We start from the raw sequence: 24,181 nt of genomic DNA, 5'->3' as shown, positions 1-24,181 counted from the left end.
CTAGAGTTTCTTTTGCATAAAGCTTTTTAACTACTTATTCATTTTCTCTCATTTATTTGGGGTTTTCAGGCTGTTTCTTCCTGAGTGAGATTTGATAGTTTCTATCCCTCAAAACCTTTGTTCATTTCATACAAATTTTCAAATTTGTTTATATAAAATAGTTCATAATTTCCCCCTTATTTTCCTTTTAAAAATTGCAGAATCCATAGTGATGCCCTCTCTCTTATGGTATGGGTAATTCTGTCTTATTTAGCTTTTCTTTTCATCAGTTGTAGCAAATGTTTATACATTCAATGATCTTTCCAAAGAAATGGATTTTTGTTTCTTCAGTTTTTTCTGTTGTTTTTGTTTTCTGTTTCATTGATATCCACTCTGATCTTTATTGTTTCCTGTCTTATGATTACTTTCCGGCCTAATGCATTTTTCTTTCTCTAATTTCTTAAGATCAAGTTTATATTATTGTCTTGAGATTTATATTTTAATCTAAATATTTAGTGGTATAAATTCCTATATAGGCAGTCTTTAGCTGCGTTGCACAAATTTTTTTTGTTTCATTCAGCTTAAAATACTTTAAAATTTCTGTTGTTTCTTTCTTTGCTGGTGGGTTTTTCAGAATTACGTACTTAAATTTCCAAATATGGGCAGACTGGAAGCCCAGCAAGCAATGAAGATGGCAGAGAGCAGTGGTCGCCCTGGCAAGAGCAGCCGGAGCAACTCCGGGAAGGGGGTTCATGTCAGCAGAGCAAGTAATTGCTGGCTTCCATCGCCTTCGGCAGGAACAGCGGGGGCCTGGCCTCCAAAGCAGCTGAGTTGGAGACGGAGTTGAATGAGCACTGTCTAGTGATTGATACTCTGAAGGAGGTAGATGAAACCTGCAAGTGCTACCGCATGGTTGGAGGGTGCTGATAGAGCAAACTGTCAAAGAGGTGCTGCCTGCCCTGGAGAACAACCAGGAGCAGATACAGAAGATTATTGAGACACTGACACAGCGGTTTCTGGCAAAGGGGAAAGAAATAAATGAATTCCGGGAAAAGCACAACATTCGTCTCATGGGGGAAGACAAGACGCCAGCAGCCAAAGAAAACTCAGAAGGGGCTGGGGCTGAGGCCAGCCCAGCTGCAGTACTGGTCTCCTAGAGAGCAAGGCCTTTGCATTTTTTCTACCCTGACTCCCACTTCTTTTTTTTTTTTTTTTTTTTTTTTTTTTTTTTTATGCGTTACGCGGGCCTCTCACTGTTGTGGCCTCTCCCGTTGCGGAGGACAGGCTCCGGACGCGCAGGCTCAGCGGCCATGGCTCACGGGCCCAGCCGCTCCGCGGCACGCGGGATCCTCCCAGACCGGGGCACGAACCCGCGTCCCCTGCATCGGCAGGCAGACTCTCAACCACTGCGCCACCAGGGAAGCCCATCCCACTTCTTATAATTTCTCTTTATTGTTATTATTTTCTCTGCCATTGTAATTTTTTGGTTAATTAAATTTTTTGGTCAGAAAAAAAAAAATTTCCAAATATGTTGACAGTTTCTAGATTTTCTTTAAATTTACTTCTAACTTAATTCCACTAGGCTCACACAACATACTTTTTATGATGTGAATATTTTAACAATTATTGAGACATGGATTATGGCCCAGAATATTGTGTCTGTCTTAGTATTTGTTCCTTACATATTTATTCTACTGTCTGGGGACAGAGTATTTGTGAATGTTAGTTAATTAGTTGGCATCTCACTTAAATTTAGTCATATCTCCAGGAAAAACTGTAATTTGAGGCCCATAATTAAGACATAAACTTTTGTCAATTGGTGCATTTCGGCATATGTTAAAGTTAATTCAAAACCTATGTTGTAGGGCTTCCCTGGTGGTGCAGTGGTCAAGAATCTGCCTGCCAAAGCAGGGGACACGGGTTTGAGCCCTGGTCCAGGAAGATCCCACATGCCGCAGAACAACTAAGCTCACGAGCCACAACTACTGAAGCCCGTGCACCTAGAGCCCGTGCTCCGCAACGAGAAGCCACAGCAATGAGAAACCTGTGCAGCTCAACAAAGAGTAGCCCCGCTCGCCACAACTAGAGAAAGCCCGTGCACAGCAACAAAGACCCAACGCAGCCAAAAAAACAAACAAACAAAAAAAAAACTATGTTGTAGAGGCACAAATGCCAACCAGTGCCCTTTTATCTTTTTGTTGTAGGCATTATTTTAGGAAATTTTGGTTTCCAATTGGGTCAAACTGTGGGCTTCTGTTTGAGTGTTGAGTTTCCTCCTCCTGTACCCAGGGTTTTGGGGGATTTTGTTGTTGTTATTGTGTTTTGAATTTTTTGCGGTAGTTAACGGATATACTTAAGGGAGAGAGTGTCCTCTCTATACTGCTAATATTTACAAGTTTCTTACTCCAGAGAGTCTCAAATAATTATTGTCCGGGTTAAAGGTGTTCCCATGGCTTTACTGGGCTTAGAATCACAGGCTTATGCTGGGTTTTTCCTTGACTACACCACAGTAATGTCTTGGGTGTGTTTTACCTATAACCCTGAGAATGAGGACCATTTTTGGAAACAGAGGCAAAGGCAGCAGCAGCAAAGGCATTTTAGAGGATTCTAGTTAGCCATCATCTTTTAAGAGTGTGGAAATCAGCATGTCACATGGTGAGTGCTCTGTCCTCCACATGAGCAAAGAACCAGTGGGCCTATATATGGCAGGGTATTGGTCTTTCCATTCATAAGGGTGTACCAACATGATCACAGTACAGTTTTTTTCCTTTAAAGTCATTCTTAAAATTTCACTGGCGTATATTTTTACTTGAGCATCTGTAATTTAGTCTTCAAATCTGTTATGATTTTTCTCCTGTTATGACTTTTCTATTTTCTTAGAATACAGAACTCTCATTTAATTTTTTCCTCTTTTTGTCCATTTTTCTTCTTAGTAAAAACTAAGGTTAAATCCTGCTTGTTTTTATATCCTCAAATTTTTGTTTGAACATATTTAATTCAGCTTGGTATTTTGTGTTAAAACAGCCTTTTGCTTCATAATTGTTTTTTGTGCAGGGAAGGGAAATTTTATTAGGTAAAATATTTTTATTCTCTTCAGTTTTATTCTTTAGTAGTTTTGTGTAGAGTTGTGTGAAGACTGCCCTGTTGCCACATTTGATAAACAAAGTTGATGGCTTGGAGTAGCTCACAAGACTCTTATTTCAAGAGAAATCTCTTCTGTTAGTGTATAAAACTGCACTTTCTTTATTAGATGGCCTTTTGAGGAGTGTATGTGTCTGTCTTTCCAATTTCTGTTGTTTTCTTTTGCTTTCTACAAACTTTAAAATTTCCCCCAGATTTATTTTTCCTTGAAATACAGTATCCATTTCACTTTTTTTTAACCTTCCTCTCCTCAAAAACCATTATCTTTCCAAAACTGCCTCCTCAACACCCATATGTACTTTTTACCTCCAGCTTTATTGATATATAATTGACATACAACATTGTGTAAGCTTAAGAGGTACAACACGTTGATCTGATATACTTTTACTGCAAAATGATGACCACAGTCATGTTACCTAACACCTCCATCACCTCACATAATTACTAGTTCTTTAGTGGTGAGAACATTAAAGATTTATACTCTCAGCAACTTTCAGGTATATAATACAGTATTGTTAAATATAATTATCATGCTGTTACATTAGATACTCAGAACTTACTCATCTTATAGCTGGAAATTTGTACCCTTTGACCAATATCTCCCCACTTCCCCCAATTCCCAGCCCCAGGCAACCACCATTCTTCTCTTGGTTTCTATGAGTTTGGCTTTTTAGATTTCATATATAAGTGATATGATACAGTATTTGTCTTTCTCTCTCTGACTTACTTCATTTTTCATAACGTCCTCAAGGTTCACCCATGTTGTCACAAACGGCAGGATTTCCTCGGCAGGATCTTTTTATCCATTCATCTATAGACAAACACTTAGGTGGTTTCCATATCTTGACTATTGTGAACAATGCTGCCATAAACATGGGAGTGTAGATATCTCTTCAAAATCCTGATTTCAATTCCTTTGGACATATTACCAGAAGTGGGATTGCTGGATCATTTCCTTCAATTCTGAAGGATAACTTTTCTGTATAGAATATTCTTGTTGGCAGTGTTTTGTTTGTTTTTCTTTTAGCACTTTGCATATATCATCCCACTCTCTAGTGGCCTGTAAAGTTTCTTATGAGAAATCCACTATTAGCCTAGTGGGGGTCCCTTTTATGTTATAAGCTCCTATTCTCTTGTTGCTTTTTTAGATTCTCTCTTTGCCTTTGATGTTTGACTGTTTTAGTGTAACGTGTCTTGGGAAGGATCTCTTTAAGTTGAGTTTGTTTGGTGACCTATGAGTTTCTTGAACTTGGATATCTAAATCTCTCCCTAGCTTTGGAAAGCTCTCAGCCATTATTTCTTTTTTTTTTTAATTTATTTGGCTGCGTCGGGTCTTCGTCACAGCATGTGGGATCTTTGTTGTGGCATGCAGGATCTTTTGTTGCGGCATGCAGGCTTCTCTCCAGTTGTGGTGCACGAGCTCAGTAGTTGCAGCACGTGGGCTCTCTCTGTGTGGTACGCGGGCTCTAGAGCACGCAGGTGTAGCTGCCCCACAGCATGTGGAATCTTAGTTCCCCAACCAGGGATTGAACCCACGTCCCCTGCATTTGAAGGCAGATTCTTAACCACTCGACCACCAGGGAAGTCCTGCCATTATTTCTTTACATAAGCTTTCTGCCCCCTGCTCCCTCTCTTCTCCTTCTGGAACCCCATCAATTTGCAATTTTTTTTTTTGATGGTATTCCATAGATTACATAGCTTTTCTTCACTCTTTCATTCTTTTATCTTTGTTCTCCTTGATAATTTCAAAGTTCCTTTCATCTAACTCACAGATTCTTTCTACTATTGAAAACATTCTGGTGATGTTTTCATTTGCATTTTTCATTTCATTCGTCTTATTCTTCAACTCCAGAATTTCTATTTGGTTCTTTTTTATGATTTCTATCTTTTTGTTAAACATCTCATTTTGTTGTGTATTGTTTTCCTGATTTTGTTGGATTACCCTTCTGTGTTTTCTTGGAGCTCATTGAGTTTCACTAAAACAGTTACTTTTAATTCTTTACTGGGTAAATCACAGATCTCCATAGCTTTAGGATTGACTACTGAAAGATTACTGTGATCCTTTGATGGTGTCATGTTTCCTTGATTTTTCATGTTCCTTTAAGTTTTGCACTGCTCTCTTCACTTTTAAGTAGCAGTCACCTTCTCCAGTCTTTACTAACTGCCTCAGGAGAGAAATATCTTCCCTCATCCCTGTTAAGTATTCTGATGCTTTCTCAGACCTTCTGTGAACTCACCTGCTCCGCAATTTTTCTCCCTCTTGTGGCAAAATTTGTAAGCAAGTATGCCTCCTCTCAATCCAGCGACACACCTTTTTGTTTTCCCAAAGGTGGTGCTAAAGCTCATGTTTGTGGTCTCCCCTGGCCTGCAGATTTGAGCCAGCCTTCTCTGTTTCCTCATTAGCTGTCTCCCAAAGCTTGCTCTCAACACCACCATTGGGAGTGCACACAGCAAGTCAGCTAGAGGATGGGAATGCATGTATGTGAGGCACACAGAGTGCTTGGGATGCTTGTGGGCCAGTTACTGGAAAATGCAGGTGAGGCATCCCTAAAGGCTCATTGGCTTCTTGATGGAGTTGTTGATGTCATTACTTAATAGGATCTGTGCTTCTTTAATGCCCTTTGAGAGCCCTAGCTGCCACTCTCTCAGACTCGTCCCACTCCCTAGTAATACAGCTCATGAATCAGTACCCTGGATGGGATGAAAGAGAAGTGAGTCTCTCTGTCAGTGTTCCACATAGTTTGGGAAGCTGGGAGCTCACTCACACACTCTCACTTTCCCCCATGGGAGAAATCAAGGTCCAAGACCTTAGGGGAGGAATGATGCCAGTAAAACCAAACTGTTCCTCTTACCCTCTCCAATGAGTCCGAACTTGTATCTTTTTTGCTCCAACAGTGTACTGGAACTTCTCCACGAAGACACCTGCTGAACCAGAATCAATTTCAGACCATTTTACATCAGTCCCCAAACCTATAAAAGCAAGCCACCAGTAATCATGTAATCAATCATTTAATCAAACCCTCCTACTTTTTGATGTTTGCTAATCTCTTAAAGCCACACCCCCAAAATCCCCTATGAGGTTAGTTGTTGCTTTCTGGGGGGAAACTGAACCTTCCAAGTATAGCTTTCCATTGCTTATCAAGCAATGAATTCAGTACTTTTGTTTGAGGTATTAAGAGATGGTCTTTTCCATCTTCCCATTGTATTTGGTAAATCATAAAGTTTGAGTAACATTTAGAAGTTTCTTAACATAAACACCAACCTCAAATTTCATTAATTATATAGACAAACGTGTATGCAAAGTTCATTTCTATAGTCCATAATTGTTTATCTCTCCCTAGTCCAATTACTCAAATATATTCCCTAAGCTTGTTTCCACAGCCATTCTTCCTAACATTTTGTTAATATACTTTTTGTTTTGTTTTGTTTTTGCGGTACGCGGGCCTCTCACTGTTGTGGCCTCTCCCGTTGCGGAGCACAGGTTCCGGACGCGCAGGCACAGCGGCCATGGCTCACGGGCCCAGACGCTCCACGGCATGTGGGATCCTCCCAGACCGGGGCACAAACCCGTGTCCCCTGCATCGGCAGGCGGGCTCTCAACCACTGAGCCACCAGGGAAGCCCCTATACTCTCTATTTTTAAGTCATTACCTCCACAGCTTCACCCTTCACTACCAGTAATTCTCAAAATCCAAATGTCTGAAGTGTCAATTGACTACAACCTCAAATTCAGTTTTTATTCTGTAGATGCCTTAGATGTCTCAAGAGCACTAAAAACCCATCATATCTAAAACTACACTTAACTTTTCCATTAAACTTGCCATTAAACATTTAAGTTTCCATTAAACATTAGTCTTTCTGAAATCATATTTCTATTTAATTTCATTACAGTCCCACTCATAACTAGGCATAAAATTTTATTTATGGTTATCATTTTCCCCCATTTCTCCCACATTTATTCAGTTGCTAAGCAATAAAGATTGTACTTCTTCAAAGTCTCTCAAAAACATTCCTTCCTTTATATTCCCACTTTTAAGGCCCTGGGTCAAATTCCAATTACTCTTAACCTGTTCTAATTTTTATTTCTAATTGATCATTTATCTCCTCCACTCTATTTCTGCCTTCGTAAAGTTTCTAGAGTTATTTCCTTTAAATACAGATCAGATCAAGTCACTTTCTTACTGAAATCTTCAATTGTTCTTCAAAATAAAATTTTCAGTGGACTTTCAAGACACCTAAAAATATAAGTACAATTACTCTTTTTCTGGAATTTGCCCTTCACACACACACACACACACACACACACACACAAACTCTGCATATAACTCATCTTTTAGCTAAAGAAGGTTATCATTTTCTAAATTAGAACTTTAATTTTATATTTCTGTGATTGCTCATGTAATTATCTCCTTTGAAATATTATGACTTTTTATTACCACCTTTTAACACTATTAAAAACTATTTTTAAGGCCCAATTCAATTTTCCATTAATTCTTCCCCTATACAGAAGTTGTCTCTTGTTTTTCTTACTGTCTTATAGCAATTTTTTTTTCTTGAGGTACATTTGACATACAATATTATATTAGTTTCAGGTGTATAAAATAATAATTCCATATTTGTTTTTATTGCAAAATGATCACAATAATTCTAGTTAACATCTGTCACCATAGTTGCAGAATTTTTTTGCTTGTAATGAAAACTTTTAAGATGTACTCTCTTAGCAACTTTCAAATATGCAATACAGCATTATTAACTGTAATCACCACACTGTACATTACATCCCGACAACTTATTTATTTTATAACTAGAAGTTTGTACCTTTTGACTCCCTTTACCCATTTCACCCATATCTGAATCTCCACCTCTGGCAACCACTGATCTGTTCTCTGTATCTATGAGCTTGGGTTTTGTTTTTGGCTTTGGTTTTAGATTCCACATGTGATATCATACAGTATTTGTAATTCTCTGTCTGACTTATCTCACTAAGCATAATGCACTCAGGGTCCATCCGTATTATCACAAATGGGAAGATTTCATTCTTTTATATGGCTGAATAATATTCCATTGCATATATATACCATATCTACCATATCCATTTATCCATCAGTTGGCACTTAGGTTGTTTCCATATCTTGGCTATTGTAAATAATGCTGCAATGAACATGGAGGTACATATATCTTTTCAAGCTAGTGTTTTCATTTTCTATAGCAATTATTTTTGTCTCATATTCAGTTTTTATTTAGGTATGACTTACATAAATGAAAGGCACATAGTAATATTACAGTATGACAATATATTTTTTTTAATGTACCTCTCTTTCCACCCAAATCTGAGCCAATCCAGACAAAGTAATCAGCTTATGGAAATTAAAATATCAACTGTATTACCAATCAGCCAATATTGCAAGACATAATTCATACCTGTGGCTAAGTGAGCTCTCTGATATTGACCTCTACAATTACACAGATATCCATCTGGTCACATCTCTATGGTAGGAAGTGGGGCGTGGCCTTATAAGTCCCATGGCATAAAGGGACAAAGCAGATAATATGCTCTCTGTTGAAAGCCAGCTAACAAAGAGGAAGAAAAGAAAAAGGGCTTGGCTTACAGTTAATTATCTACCCTAAATCATCAATAAAGTAAGGTGTTCTTCCTCCTTCCAGAGGAATGAGTGATGGTGTGGAGAGAAAACAGAAGGTTTATCTAAGAGGAGCTCCCTTCACTTGGAAGGAAGCAGCAGTGCTGGAGGAATTTATTCTCTACATAACAAGCAGGTGCTCTTTCTTATATATGTAAAAATTCAAAAGCATAAATAAATATAAAAATTATTAATACCATGTTAAAGGCCAGTTAGACACCAATGAAACAGTGCAAGGCAGAAAAAAGAATTTATTTTAATTCATAATATTTATCATATTGAAAATCATTTTCCTCAATAGATAACCATGTATTAAAGACCTCCTTGTTAAAAGTGCCTAAGAATTAAAATTCCACAATTTATTCGTTTAAAAAGGAAAAGGAAAACTATTTGCCTTTCACAGAAAACTAAATTGGAAACTATCAGTGCTTGAGACGTTAAAAGACCAGAACATTTGAAAGTAAATTTAAGATGCTCCCACAAGTTACAAATCAATTATAGAACTTTATAAGCAATAATAAAACTGACTAGAATACTAGAATCAGGTCTGATTTGCCATGATTACAGAAATCATTGATGGGATTGGAATTTTATCACTACCATTGTCTTTCTTCGGAAAATAGTAATATAACTGGGTAAAGAGAAAAGCTCAAGAGCAGTAGGCTGTCCAAAATGGCCCTCTGAAGAGCAGCATGGCATCTAAGGGGCTCATTAGAAATGCAGAGTTTCAGGTCCCACTCCAACTAAATAAATTAGAATCTTCATTTTACTAAAATCCTAGGTGATGTGCTTGTACATTAACGTTTGAAAAGCACAAAAAGTTCTATTTAGCAGAGGTGATGTCCTGTGAATGGCTTTTTCTGAAAGCCAAAAGCTAGAGTAGCCTGATATATTTTCACATTAAGTGCTATCAGTTCTCTAAGAGAACCAAATCTGTAATTCAGGGTGAATAGAGTTAAACGTCAATATCTAAGAGCATAATTTATAAGGGAAAAACCCATAATTTTGGAGGTCCAAATTGTTGCTATCTTCAGTATCTTTTCAAGCTCAACTAGGCTTTGTGTTCTAAAAGGGAGGAGAATGTGCCTTATTTATATTTTGTTCTTTCACTAAGTTGGTGCTCAGTAAATATCTATTGAACATCTGTCATAAAGAAAGAAGAATTTGGGCTTCCCTGGTGGTGCAGTGGTTGAGAGTCCGCCTGCCGATGCAGGGGACACGGGTTCATGCCCCGGTCCGGGAAGATCCCACATGCCGCAGAGCGGCTACGCCCGTGAGCCATGGCCGCTGAGCCTGCGCGTCCGGAACCTGTGCTCCGCAACGGGAGAGGCCACAACAGTGAGAGGCCCACGTACCGCAAAAAAAAGAAAAAAAAAAAAGAAAGAATTTTCCATAGTGAATAGGAAGTTGCACTAGAAGATCTCTGTCTTTCTAAATCTAAGACTTTATGACTCATTGAGTAATATTTATATTTATAACTTTATGTATGTGTAAACAGTATTACATTCATATTTATATGATGGAAATAAGTGAGGAAAATTTAAACATCTTTTCTCTTGTCTATAGCTTGACATCAGTATTTTCATTGGTAGAAATTACCTGAATTTTGGGGAATGTAATCAAATATAAATGAATCAGTCTCCCCAAGTGCATGTCTAACCAGTTAAACTCCCTCTCCCTGATTATAGCCCTGAGAAGCCCCTAGTCCACCTTTCCTCCCAGTGGTCAGGTTTCACAGGTTGGAGGAGGTGTTAAAATTCTCCCTCACAGGCCTCCCTCCCATTGTCTTCTCCAGGCAGAGGAAAACTGTCTTCACTGCTTGCCAGTGAAGACAAGCAACTGTTTTACTAATATTTAGCCTTTGTCATAACCATTTGCTATATTATGGAAGTCTTAAATTTTGTTCATTGAGATATACACCAACCTACAGTATCCCAGGACTCCAACTTTCTCACACTGAAAGTTCAATAGCCAATATCTACAGGAAGTTACCTAGTTCTGTAATCAAGGTCCATTCAGGTTTCTATCTTTGCTGTGATTTTAGATGGACTATTATATATATATATATTTTTTTAATTTATTTATATTTTTGGCTGTGTTGGGTCTTCGTTGCTGCGTGCAGGCTTTCTCTAGTTGTGTGGAGCAGGGTCTGCTCTTCATTGTGGTGTGCAGGCTTCTCATTGCTGTGGCTTCTCTTGTTGCGGAGCATGGGCTCTAGGCCCACAGGCTTCAGTAGTTGTGGCTCGTGGGCTCTAGAGCGCAGGCTCAGTAGCTGTAGCACACGGGCTTACTTGCTCCCCAGCATGTGGGATCTTCCCAGATCAGGGCTTGAAGCTGAGTCCCCTGCATTGGCAGGCGGATTCTTAACCACCGCGCCACCAGGGAAGCCTCTATTTTTTTTATCGGTATCTCAAATTCCCTATGATGACTTCCCTGTGGGATGACATAAGAAAAGTAGATATGCTATTATGAAGAAAAAACTGGTGCTGTTGAATACACTTGTACTGGAACTAACAAGTTAGCATTTTCCCTGCCACTGGGGAGTAATAGCTTTCATGGTTAGGAAGAAAAGGTAACCTTTAACATTAGTAGAGCAGAAAGAAACTTGAAAGTGAAGTGGTTGGGCTTTAAAATATTCTGGTTCAGCAGGTAGAACACTCATTTTATACAAGGATCACATCTGATGATCCATAAGGATGTTTAGATCTAAATTTCATTTAGTATTTTGAGGATCTCCCTTAAAATGCTTCTGTATTACAATGAAGAGATATTTAATACTCCCATTTATCTTTTTATTAGAACTGTCTAGACATTAGCTGGTAAATTAAGAAAGACTGTCATTGTTGTTATATCAATAAAAAGCAGAAAAATGATTTTACCTATTTATAACCACACTGTAATACTTAATTTCTCAGTTATATAAACTGCTTTTCATAAAACAAAATGTTGAACTCAACAATAAATTACCACTCATGAGATTTGGCTTTCGTTTAAAAAAAAAAAAAAAAAAAGGTGGTATTTTGCTCCAATTTTGTTTAAAAACACTCACACATACCACAAAATAAATAGAGATAGAAACAAAAGTACAAAAGAGTAAAAAAATGCAAGGAAGATTTTACTCTATCTCTTGAATTCTAGATACCTCTAAGGCATTCAAGCATAAGGACATAGATGGATTACAGAGAAACAGAATCCCCATCACAGTAGCACTCAGGGAATTGAGGGTGGAGAGGAAGTTGCTTTTGCAGGCACTTTGCAATTTGTTAGTTCTTTTGAGATATATAGGCTTTCTGTCAGACTTTTATAAGCTTTTCCTTATGCATAAAAATTTGGCAACAAGTTTCTGTGTGTGTGCGCACGTGTGTGCATGCGCATGTGTGTAAGTTTCAAGAAGTGTTAGAAGCCAAAAAACCCCAGCAATAAGAAAAAGACAAATTTCAGTATGAGTCAACATCATGAAAAAGAATCAACTGATTTAGTCAGTCCATTAGCTTCAATTATTTGTATCTGAGGTCAGAGGTAAGGCCAACTAACAGCTGGTGTTCTTGCAAGATCCCAATAACAGCTAGGGAAGGGGAGGCTGACAGGCCCATGGAAAGCACTCTCTACTTGTTATGAAAACAATAAAGAAGGCAATTTCTTAAGCTGTTCAATGACTAAGACCATGTTGCTTATAGTCCCCTTGGCCATGAACAGAATTGGGCTGCTAGACCTAAACAAAGGTAGAGTTCACATATGGGGATTAGAATGTTGAGGGGGCTAGAAGCCAAGTGGTTTATCATATTTACAAACACAAAACTATGTCTTGATTTCTTTACCTAAAATATATGAAAATTTGATAATGATTACCACAATAATATGTTTACATAATAAAGAGTAAAGTGTAACCCCATCATTTTACAATAGGAAGGAACTATAGTCTATAGAGTATAGGTGTCACAGGTTGGATTCTCCCAAAACAGGTGCTAAAATGGAGTTTGGAGTGAAATATAGTTTATTGGGGATTAATATCTACAAAAGGAAGGGAGAAAAAGAAGCACTGGGCAGAAGAAGAAGCTGAACTACAATGTAGATGCCACAAAGCCTCAGCCAACCCAGCTCCAGTCTGGAGAAAGTACTGGCATCTAAGATCCCCGTGATAGACTGAAATGGCTGGGTGTTTTCTCCCTCTGTCTTCCTCGATCAAGGGATGTGGGCTGCCCAGGAAGTGCAGGACCTCAGGTATAATAAGGTAGCACTTGGCAGCACAGGCTGATCCTGAAAAAGTGACAGACAGAAGCTGCTTCCTCACCCACATCTGAGCAGGAAGTCTTATTTTGAAGGGGATCTGGGCAGTGCACCCCCTTGTCTACCACAACAAGACCAGAAATCAGTTCCCCAAAAGAATCCTTGTACTCTACTGTCTAGGTCTTTGTATTATGAAGCTAATTTATACTTATTTGCATCCTTCGTAAAAAAAAAGAAAAAGTGGAGAAAAATTCATTTTACCTAATTCTCCCCCCAAAGGTGATCACAAGTAAAATGCACTAAATGAGCCATATAAAATTGACTCACTTGACAAAGACAAATCACATGGAGGAAAGTCAGTATCTACAAAATCAAGGAATACTTGTTTTATTGAAGATACCGAATTCTGAAAACATAGTGCAAGGAAAACCATTAAAGGAACAGAACATAATTTGAGTGTCTCACTGAATATAAATTGACATTGTAAAATATCTATTTGAACAACAATGAAAAGTGGTTTAATGTCACAAAACTTTCCATTTTTTTACAAAAGGAAAACAGTCTATTCATAATCATACAAAGACATGAATCCGTCATTATCATAAGGTATGTAATGACGTCTGCTTTGAAAGTAAAAAGAGCAAGCTCCTTATCTTCCTTTGGATCCATATCGCAAAGGGTCAGATTGTGACTCTATCATTTGTTATGTGTTATACTATCAGCAAGTAACTATCTCACTGTGCCTTAGCATTTCTGAAAATTAGGTAATAGTAAGGAAGTGTGAGGATTATCAAGATAATATTTGTATAATGCATAGAACAAACTCTGGAACAAAATAAGTCTTCCTTAAGTGTTAGTTATGGGATAGTTTTCTTAGAATTAGACATAATATAATAATATTATTTCTTTTTTTTTTCTCTTTTTGACAGCTTTATTGAGGTATAATTCACATAAACAATCTACCTAAAGTGTGCAATTCATTGTTTTCATTATATTCATAGATGTGTGCAACCATACCTACAGTCAATTTTAGGACATTTTCATCTCCCTAAAAAAGAAACTCTTCACCCACAGCTATCAATCCTGTGTCTCCCATCTCCACCCCCAACCCTAGGCAACCACTAACCTACCTTCTATCCCTATTCTGGCCTTCCATATCAATGGAATCATATAGTATGTGGTCTTTCGTGTCTGGCTTCTTTCACTGGGAATAATTTTTTTTAACAACTTTATTGGAGTATAACTGCTTTACAGTAGTGTGTTAGTTTCTGCTATATAACAAAGAGAATCAGCTATATGTATAAGAATATCCCCATATCCACTCCCGCTTGGGTCTCCCTCCCACACTCCTTATCCCACCCTTCTAGGTAGTCACAAAGCACAGAGCTGATCTCCCTGTGCTAGGCAGCTGCTTCCCACTAGCTACCTATTTTACATTTGGTAGTGTATATATGTCCATTCCACTCTCTCACTTTGTCCCAGCTTACCCTTCCCCCTCCCCATGTCCTCAGTCCATTCTCTACGTCTGCGTCGTTATTCCTGTCCTACCCCTAGGTTCTTCAGAATATTTTTCTGTTTTTTTTAGATTCCATATATATGTGTTAGCATATGGTATTTGTTTTTCTCTTTCTGACATACTTCACTCTGGATGACAGTCTCTAAGTGGATCCACCTCACTACAAATAACTCACTTTTGTTTCTTTTTATGGCCGAGTAATATTCCATTGTATATACGTGCCACATCTTCTTTATCCATTCATCTGTCGATCAGCACTTAGGTTGCTTCCATGTCCTGGCTATTATAAACAGAGCTGCAATGACATTCTGGTACATGACTCTTTTTGAATTATGGTTTTCTCAGGGTATATGCCCAGTAGTGGGATTGCTGGGTCATATGGTAGTTCATCTTTTATGTTTTTAAGGAACCTCTATACTGTTCTCCAAGGTGGCTATATCAATTTACATTCCCACCAACAGTGCAACAGGGTTCCCTTTTCTCCACACCTTCTCCACAATTTATTGTTGGTAGATTTTTTGATGATGGCCATTCTGACCAGTGTGAGGTGATATCTCATTGTATTTTTGATTTGCATTTCCCTAATGATTAGTGATGTTGAGCATCCTGTCATGTGTATGTTGGCAATCTGTATATCTTCTTTAGAGAAATGTCTATGTAGGTCTTCTGCCCAGTTTTGGATTGGGTTGTTTGTTTTTTTGATATTGAGCTGCATGAGCTGCTTGTAAATTTTGGAGATTAATCCTCTGTCAGTTGCTTCAATTGCAAATATTTTCTCCCATTCTGAGGGTTGTCTTTCCATCTTGTTTCCTTTGCTGTGCAAAAGCTTTTAAGTTTCATTAGCTCCCATTTAATTTCGTTTTTATCTCCATTTCTCTAGGAGGTGGGTGAAAAAGGATCTTGCTGTGATTTATATCATAGAGTGTTCTGCCTATGTTTTCCTCTAAGAGTTTTATAGTGTCTGGCCTTACATTTAGGTCTTTAATCCACTTTTAGTTCACTTTTGTGTATGGTGTTACGGAGTGCTCTAATTTCGTTCTTTTACATGTAGTTGTCCAGTTTTCCCAGCACCACTTATTGAAGAGGCTGTCTTTCCCCCATTGTATATTCTTGCCTCCTTTATCAAAGATAAGGTGAGCATATGTGCGTGGGTTTATATCTGGGCTTCCTATCCTGTTCCATTGATCTATATCGCTGTTTTTCTGCCAGTACCATACTGTCTTGATTACTGTAGCTTTGTAGTATAGTCTGAAGTCAGGGAGCCTGATTCCTCCAATTCCATATCTCTTTCTCAAGATTGCTTTGGCTTTTTGGGGTCTTTTATGTTTCCATACAAATTGTGAAATTTTTGGTTCTAGTTTTGTGAAAAATGCCATTGGTAGTTTGATAGGGATTGTACTGAATCTGTAGATTGCTTTGGGTAGTATACTCATTTTCACAATGTTGATTCTTCCAATCCTAGAACATGGTATATCTCTCCATCTGTTTGTATCATTTTTAATTTCTTTCATCAGTGTCTTATAGTTTTCGGCATACAGGTCTTTTGTCTCCTTAGGTTTATTCCTAGGTATTTTATTCTTTGTTTTTTTTTTCCAGTACGCTGGCCTCTCACTGTTGTGGCCTCTCCCGTTGCGGAGCACAGGCTCTGGATGCACAGGCCCAGCTGCCATGGCTCATGGGCCCAGCCACTCCACAGCACGTGGGATCCTTCCAGACCGGGGCACGAACCTGCATCCCCTGCATCGGCAGGCGGACCCTCAACCACTGCACCACCAGGGAAGCCCGGTATCTTATTCTTTGCATTGCAATGGTAACTGGGAATGTTTCCTTAATTCCTATTTCAGCTTTTTCATCATTAGTGTATAGGAATGCAAGAGATTTCTGTGCATTAATTTTGTATCTTGCTACTCTATCAAATTCATTGATTAGCTCTAGTAGTCTTCTGGTAGCATCTTTAGGATTTGGTATGTATATTATCATATCATCTGCAAACAGTGACACTTTTACTTCTTCTTTTCCAATTTCGATTCCTTTTATTTCTTTTTCTTCTCTGATTGCTGTGGCTAAAACTTCCAAAACTATGTTGAGTAATAGTGGTGAGAGTGGACAACCTTGTCTTGTTCCTGAGCTGAGAGGAAATGGTTTCAGTTTTTCACCATTGAGAATGATGTTGGCTGTCGGTTTGTCATATATGGCCTTTATTATGTTGAGGTAGGTTCCCTCTATGCCTACTTTCTGGAGAGTTTTTATCATAACTGGGTGTTGAATTTTGTCAAAAGGTTTTTCTGCATCTATTGAGATTACCATATGGTATTTATCCTTCATTTTGTTAATATGGTGTATCACATTGATTGATTTGCATATATTGAAGAATCCTTGCATTCCTGGGATAAACCCCACTTGTTCATGCTATATGATCCTTTTAATGTACTGTTGGATTCTGTTTGCTAGTATTTTGTTGAGGATTTTTGCACCTATGTTCATCAGTGCTATTGGCCTGTAACTTTCTTTTTTTCTGACATCTTTGCCTGGTTTTAGGGTGATGGTGGCCTCACAGAATGAGTTTGGGAGTGTTCCTCCCTCTGTGATATTTTGGAAGAGTTTGAGAAGGATAGGTGTTAGCTCTTCCCTAAATGTTTGATAGAATTCACCTGTGAAGTCATCTGGTTCTCGGTGGTAGTTTGTTGGAAGATTTTTAATCACAGTTTTAATTTCAGTGCTTGTGATTGGTCTCTTTATACTTTCTATTTCTTCCTGGTTCAGTCCTCGAGGGTTGTGCTTTTCTAAGAATTTGTCCATTTCTTCCAGGTCGTCCATTTTATTGGAATATAGCTGCTTGTAATAGTCTCTCATGATTCTTTCTATTTCTGCAGTGTCAGTTGTGACTTCTCCTTTTTCATTTCTAATTCTGTTGGTTTGAGTCTTCTCCCTTTTTTTTTTGATGAGTGTGGTTAATGGTTTATCAATTTTGTTTATCTTCTCAAAGAACCAGTTTTTAGTTTTACTGATCTTTGCTATCGTTTCCTTTATTTCTTTTTCATTTATTTCTGATCTGATCTTTATGATTTCTTTCCTTCTGTTAACTTTGGGGGCTTTTTGTTCTTTCCCTAATTGCTTTAGGTGTAAGGTTAGGTTTTTATTTGAGATGTTTCTTATTTCTTGCAGTAGGATTGTATTGCTATAAACTTCCCTCTTAGAACTGCTTTTGCTGCATTCCATAGTTTTTGCATCACCATGTTTTCATTGTCATTTGTTTCTAGATATTTTTTGATTTCCTCTTTGATTTCTTCAGTGATCTCTCAGTTATTTAGTAGTATATAGTTTAGCTTCTGTGTGTTTGTATTTTTTACAGATTTTTTTCCTGTAATTGATATCTAGTCTCATAGCATTATGGTCAGAAAATATACTTGATAAAACTACAATTTTCTTAAATTTACCAAGGCTTGATTTGTGACCCAAGATATGATCTATCCTGGAGAATGTCCCATGAGCACTTGAGAAGAAAGTGTATTCTGTTGTTTTTGGATGGAATGTCCTATAAATATCAACTAAGTCCATCATGTTTAATGTATCATTTAAAGATTATGTTTCCTTATTTATTTTCATTTTGGATGATCTGTCCATTGGTGAAAGAGGGGTGTTAATATCTCCTACTATGATTATGTTACTGTCAATTTCCACTTTTATGGTGTTAGTATTTGCCTTATGTATTGAGGTTCTCCTATGCTGTGTACATAGATATTTACAATTGTTATATCTTCTTCTTGGATTGATCCCTTGATCATTATGTAGTGTCCTTCTTTGTCTCTGGTAATAGTCTTTATTTTAAAGTCTATTTTGTCTGATATGAGAATTGCTACTCCAGCTTTCTTTTGATTTCCATTTGCATGGAATATCTTTTTCCATCCCCTCACTTTCAGTCTGTATGTGTCCCTCGGTCTAAAGTGGGTCTCATGTAGAAAGCATATGTACGGGTCTTGTTTTTCTATCCATTCAGCCAGTCTATGTCTTTTGGCTGGAGCATTTAATCCACTTACATTTAAGGTAGTTATCGATATGCACATTCCTATTACCATTTTATTAATTGTTTTGGGTTTGTTATTGTAGGTCTTTTTCTTCTCTCGTGTTTCCCACTTAGAGAAGTTCCTTCAGCATTTGTTGCAAAGCTGGTTTGGTGGTGCTGAATTCTCTTAGCTGTTGCTTGTCTATAAAGGTTTTAATTTCTCCATCGAATCTGAATGAGATCCTTGCTGGGTAGAGTAATCTCGGTTGTAGGTTTTTCCCTTTCATCACTTTAAATATGTCCTGCCACTGCCTTCCGGCTTGCAGAGTTTCTACTAAAAGATCTGCTGTTAACCTTATGGGGATTCCCTTGTATGTTATTTGTTTCTCTTCCCTTGCTGCTTTTAATATTTTTTCTTTGTATTTAATTTTTGATAGTTTGATTAATATGTGTCTTGGCATGTTTCTCCTTGGATTTATCCTGTACGGGACTGTCTGTGCTTCCTGGACTTGATTGACTATTTTCTTTCCCATGTTAGGGAAGTTTTCAACTATCATCTCTCTTCAAATGTTTTCTCAGTCCTTTTCTTTTTCTCTTCTTCTTCTGGGACCCCTATAATTCGAATGTTGGTGTGTTTAATGTTGTCCCAGAGGTATCTGAAACTGCCCTCAATTCTTTTCATTCTTTTTTCTTTATTCTGCTCTGCAGTAGTTATTTTCACTATTTTATCTTCCAGGTTACTTATCTGTTCTTCTGCCTCAGTTATTCTGCTACTGATGCCTTCTAGATAATTCTTAATTTCATTTATTGTGTCGTTCATCATTGTTTGTTTGCTCTTTAGTTTTTCTAGTTCCTTGTTAAACCTTTCTTGTATTTTCTCCATTCTATTTCCAAGACTTTGGATCATCTTTACTACCATTATTCTGAGTGCTTTTTCAGGTAGACTGCCTATTTCCTCTTCATTTGTTAGGTCTGGTGGGCTTTTACCTTGCTCCTTTATCTGCTGTGTATTCCTCTGTCTTCTCATTTTGCTTAACTTACTGTGTTTGGGGTCTCCTTTTCACAGGCTGCAGGTTCGTAGTTCCCATTGTTTTTGGTGTCTGCCCCCAGTGGTAAGGTTGGTTCAGTGGGTTAGGTTGGTTCAGTGGGTTGTGTAGGCTTCCTTGTGGAGGGGACTGGTGTCTGTGTTCTGGTGGATGAGGCTGTATATTGTTTTTCTGGTGGACAGGACTGCATCCGGTGGTGTTTTGGGGTGTCTGTGACCTTATTATGATATTAGGCAGCCTCTCTGCAAATGGGTGGGGTTATGTTTCTTTCTTGCTAGTTGTTTGGCATAGGGTGTCCAGCACTGTAGCTTGCTGGTCATTGAGTGGAGCTTCGTCTTAGCGTTGAGATGGAATGCTCTGGGAGAGCTTTTGCTGTTTGATATTACATGGGGCCGGGAGGTCTCTGGTGGACCAATGTTCTGAACTCAGCTCTCCCACCTCAAAGGCTCAGGCCTGACACCCGGCCAGAGCACCAAGACCCTGTCAACGACATGGTTTATAGCACAGGGAACTCCTCTCGGGACTCCATGGTGCCCTGCTTGTGTTGCTGGGTCTCCTGCAGAGGCATGGGGTGGCTGTGGCTCACCGTGGGGACAAGGACACTGAAAGCAGAAGTTCTGGGAAGTACACCTTGGCATAAGCCAAGTCTGCCATTAGCCCCACCAAAGACCTTCTTTCTTTCTAACAATACAAGAATAGAACAGTAAGTGATATCAATAGAATAATAATGCATGGCCCTTGCCCTTCAGAGGTCATAAGCTAATACAGGAGAAAGACACATAAATAAGTGACAGTAGAATGCAATAACTGCATCTGGAAATATGAGTGCCAAGGAATCATCTAGCCCATACTGGGGCTGGAAGCAGTCTGGGGACATCAGGAAAAATGTTGAAGAAAAAAATCTCTCCCAGCTCTCAGCATTCCCACCATCAGTCATCTATCATCAGGCAAAGAACAGAGGGCTCATCTCTCAAGGAATACAGAAAATCATCTGAGGAACTCTAATGCTTCTAAGGAAAATATTGGCACCTCAAAGTAGAGCTCTTCTCATTCTAGCATTTGGTGACCTACATCTGAAGGCAAAACCTGATGGTCCTCATGCCCCACTCAACTCACATACATAGAGTTCATGGTCAAAATGCCAATTCAGGGAATAAAACTAATGTGATGCCTATATGCAGAGTGCATATATGTGTACACACACACTCGCACATGCATGCACACACACACAGTAAAAACCTACCCTCTTTCTTTTTAAAGTATGAATGGGCAAGAAGTCACTAGTATATGAGGAGAATCAAGAGCATGCAAGACAAAGATGATACAAAATGAAAACCTAATTCCAAGGGAAGGAGGGAGGGAGGAATAAAGAGAGAGGAGAAAGAGAAAGAGAGAGAATACAGTATAATAATTTTCTCAGAGAAGAGTAAGGAAACATTAATTCTGTAAATGAAGAATGGGATACTAAAAAGAGGAAGCAGTCATAACAAGAAAAAGTCTAAAGAAAGTAAGAGGATAGTACCTAAAATTTTAAATGATAGAAAGGGGCTAGAAGAAAAGCCAAGGAAATCTCTCAGAACATGAATCAAAAAGACAAAGAGACAGAAAATATGAGGGTAATTACATAGAGAATTAATCCAGGGAGTTCAACATTCATCTTACAGGAATTCCAAAACCAGAGAGAATGGACGGAATAAAGAAATAATAGAAGATTATTTCCAAACGCTAAAGAAAAACAAGCCTTTAGACTAAAATGGGCTATACAAAAGGAACAAATCTTGATACTAGCCCATACAATTTGAGATCATACTAAAAATAAAAAAATATTTTTATAATTTCTACAAAAGAGTCAGAATGAGAATCAAATGGAAACCAGTATCTCACCAAAAATACTGTGTTAAGAAAATAATGGAGACAAAAGCTTCAAAATACAGAGGAAACTTAAAATGCAATGTTAGTCAATACATCCATCAAGAGTGAAAGCATTCTCAGATATACAAAGGCTCAGTAAGTTAATTTTCCATGCATCTTTTCTTAAAAGTTCCTTAGGAAGCATGGATATTATAGCAGCATTGAAGGTTGGGTCAGGGATCAACAGAAATAAAACTACAGACTCAGACCACCTGTAAGTTTTTCATTTCTGTGGAAAAGGAAACAGAATTCAACAGAAATATCCACACAAAGAAGATGCAGCATATCTCTGTGTGACTTTTTCCTGGACCCTGTATCCCTACAGGGCACACAGCTGCTGGTAAAACTCAAAATTCCTGCTAAGCCACTATTCTTTTTATACCATGATTTCAGTTCCATTTCAGATCTTAACCTCACCACCCATGTACATCTGTTCAAGGAAATCTTTAGAAAAACTAAGTTTTCCTAAATTTTAAACCAAACTTAATACTAGAAAGGTATTTTTTTCTCAGAGGCAAGCAGAGTCAGTGCCCAGGTGTTCCTGAAAAATATCGCTGCCTACTACTTTCCAGAGTCTCAGAAAACCAGTCATCTCACCATGTCACAACCAAACCAAACTAAACAAAACCAGTGAAAGACCAAAGACATAAAATACAGGAAGCAGTGGGTCCACTGAAGAAAAGCAGTAAAGGGAAAGTCCTGGGGTAGCACATGTGTGGGGGGCTGGGAGGCAATGGGTCCAGTTTTGAACAGGAGAATACACTGCTGTGGGAGGGAAAGTTCTAGGGAAAGAGCAATCCATGCACATTTACATATTTTCTTTTAGCCTTCACTTTTTTAGATTTCTTTTTTTTTTACTTGTCTAGTTGAGGGTAGGTCTACTTAAAATTGGAGGAAATGTTTTAGATTAAGAAAACAAGAGTTTGGACTGGTCTTATTATTTCTTTTACTTTGTGCTTCAGATTTAGGCATTATTACCATTTGGGGTGTTTCAATCAGGTTCTCAATGGTGAAAAGATTTCATACTAAAAATGAGTTAACTCAAGAAGAGTTTACTGAAAAGACGCTAAATCATCAAAGTGTGGTGGGATGCAGGGAAGGGCAGGGGACAGCAGGGACCCGGGGCTAGCAGCAGCAGAGCTCAGCCTCAGGAGATGGGGGAGAAGTTACCGGAACCTGAAAGAAGAGAAATTCATGCAGAACAGGTGACCTGGAAAGGATCAGGAATCTTTGTTTAAGGGATTTGACAAACCCCAGGGAGAATGAATGCCTGAACCTCACTCTTCATCCTTCCCTATTTCCTGCGGGAACTCACCAGGAACGAACCCAGCTAGAAGCCAGAAGGCAGGGAAATCTGAGTGACAGTGATTCTCCGCAGGAAACAGCAAGGTGGGGGAGGGGGGACGATCTGGAAAGGAAATGAAGATATCTGGCCCATATACCATCCTGAATTTCCTTTTTTTTTTTTTTTTTATTGCGGTACACGGGCCTCTCACTGTTGTGGCCTCTCCCGTTGCGGAGCACAGGCTCCGGATGTGCAGGCTCAGCAGCCATGGCTCATGGGCCCAGCCGCTCCGTGGCATGTGGGATCTTCCCAGACCGGGGCACGAACCCGTGTCCCCTGCATCGGCAGACAGACTCTCAACCACTGCGCCACCAGGGAAGCCCCTTATCTTTTGAACAGATACAACATCCTGTGCTCCTCTTGTCTTAAGACGTTTCATCCTTTCATAATCATGTAGGATTTTAGTAATTGGGTTTTGAAGTAATCCATTGATTATGGAAACGAAGAAAGGCTCAGGAGACATCTTTGGTACCAAGGTAAACACCTGTAGACTCAAGTCACAAGAAACCAAAAAGCTCTGAAGAGTATAGGAAGAGACTGTTGAGTGCAAACCCTTCTGAACTTGAAGTAGAGAACTCAGAAGTAAGCTGACTTTATCTTGGAAAAAAACCATAGTTGTCTTCGTAATGGAAGGGTGATGTAACTGGGAGAGAATTATAAAATGTTGCAGTTAGTGAAGAAGCAGGAGTTTGGAGTTCAAGGGTCTCTGGTTATTATTTCTCTCCTTTTGCTTGTATGTTTTGGTCAAAATGAGCTAGGTAAGAGACATCCATAACTCACTTTTTGCAAACATAATCATAACATCACTGGCTCATAAGTGTAAGAGAACAAACCTGATGCCACATTTTATACATTGCCACAGTAACACAGGACTCATTAGAAATGAATCTGGGGACTTCCCTGGTGGTCCAGTGGTTAAAACTCTGCACTCCCAATGCAGGGGGCCTGGGCTCAATCTCTGGTCAGGGAAATAAATCCCACATGTCGCAACTACAAAAAAAGATCCCACATGCTGCAACTAAAGATCCTGCATGCTGAAACTAGAAAAAGATCCCATATGCCACAATTAAGACCCGGCGCAGCCAAATAAAATAAATAAATAAATATTTTTTTAAAAAAAAAGAAATGGGGGCTTCCCTGGTGGTGTAGTGGTTGAGAGTCTGCCTGCCGATGCAGGGGACACGGGTTCATGCCCCGGTCCGGGAGGATCCCATATGCCGCGGAGCGGCTAGGCCCATGAGCCATGGCCGCTGAGCCTGTGTGTCCGGAGCCTGTGCTCTGCAACGGGAGAGGCCACAACAGTGAGAGGCCCGCGTACCGCAAAAAAATAAATAGATAAAAAAGAAATGAATCTGGGTGCTAGTAACAAGTTCAT

The 24,181-nt window shown here is 38.8% G+C and overlaps 1 protein-coding gene across 1 annotated transcript; it reads left to right on the top strand.

Moving 5' to 3' along the window:
* Positions 1-670: 670 nt before the first annotated feature.
* Positions 671-1,136, top strand: PFDN2 (prefoldin subunit 2). Its single transcript, XM_032638437.1, is given in 4 exon segments — positions 671-730; positions 732-785; positions 787-898; positions 901-1,136. Coding segments are annotated over 4 exon segments (462 nt in total).
* The last annotated feature ends 23,045 nt before the right edge of the window (positions 1,137-24,181 follow it).

The sequence above is a fragment of the Phocoena sinus genome, chromosome 7 (assembly GCF_008692025.1).
Source record: "Phocoena sinus isolate mPhoSin1 chromosome 7, mPhoSin1.pri, whole genome shotgun sequence".
In the NCBI taxonomy this organism is placed as follows: domain Eukaryota; kingdom Metazoa; phylum Chordata; class Mammalia; order Artiodactyla; family Phocoenidae; genus Phocoena; species Phocoena sinus.
This window is presented reverse-complemented; position numbering and strand designations above follow the sequence as displayed.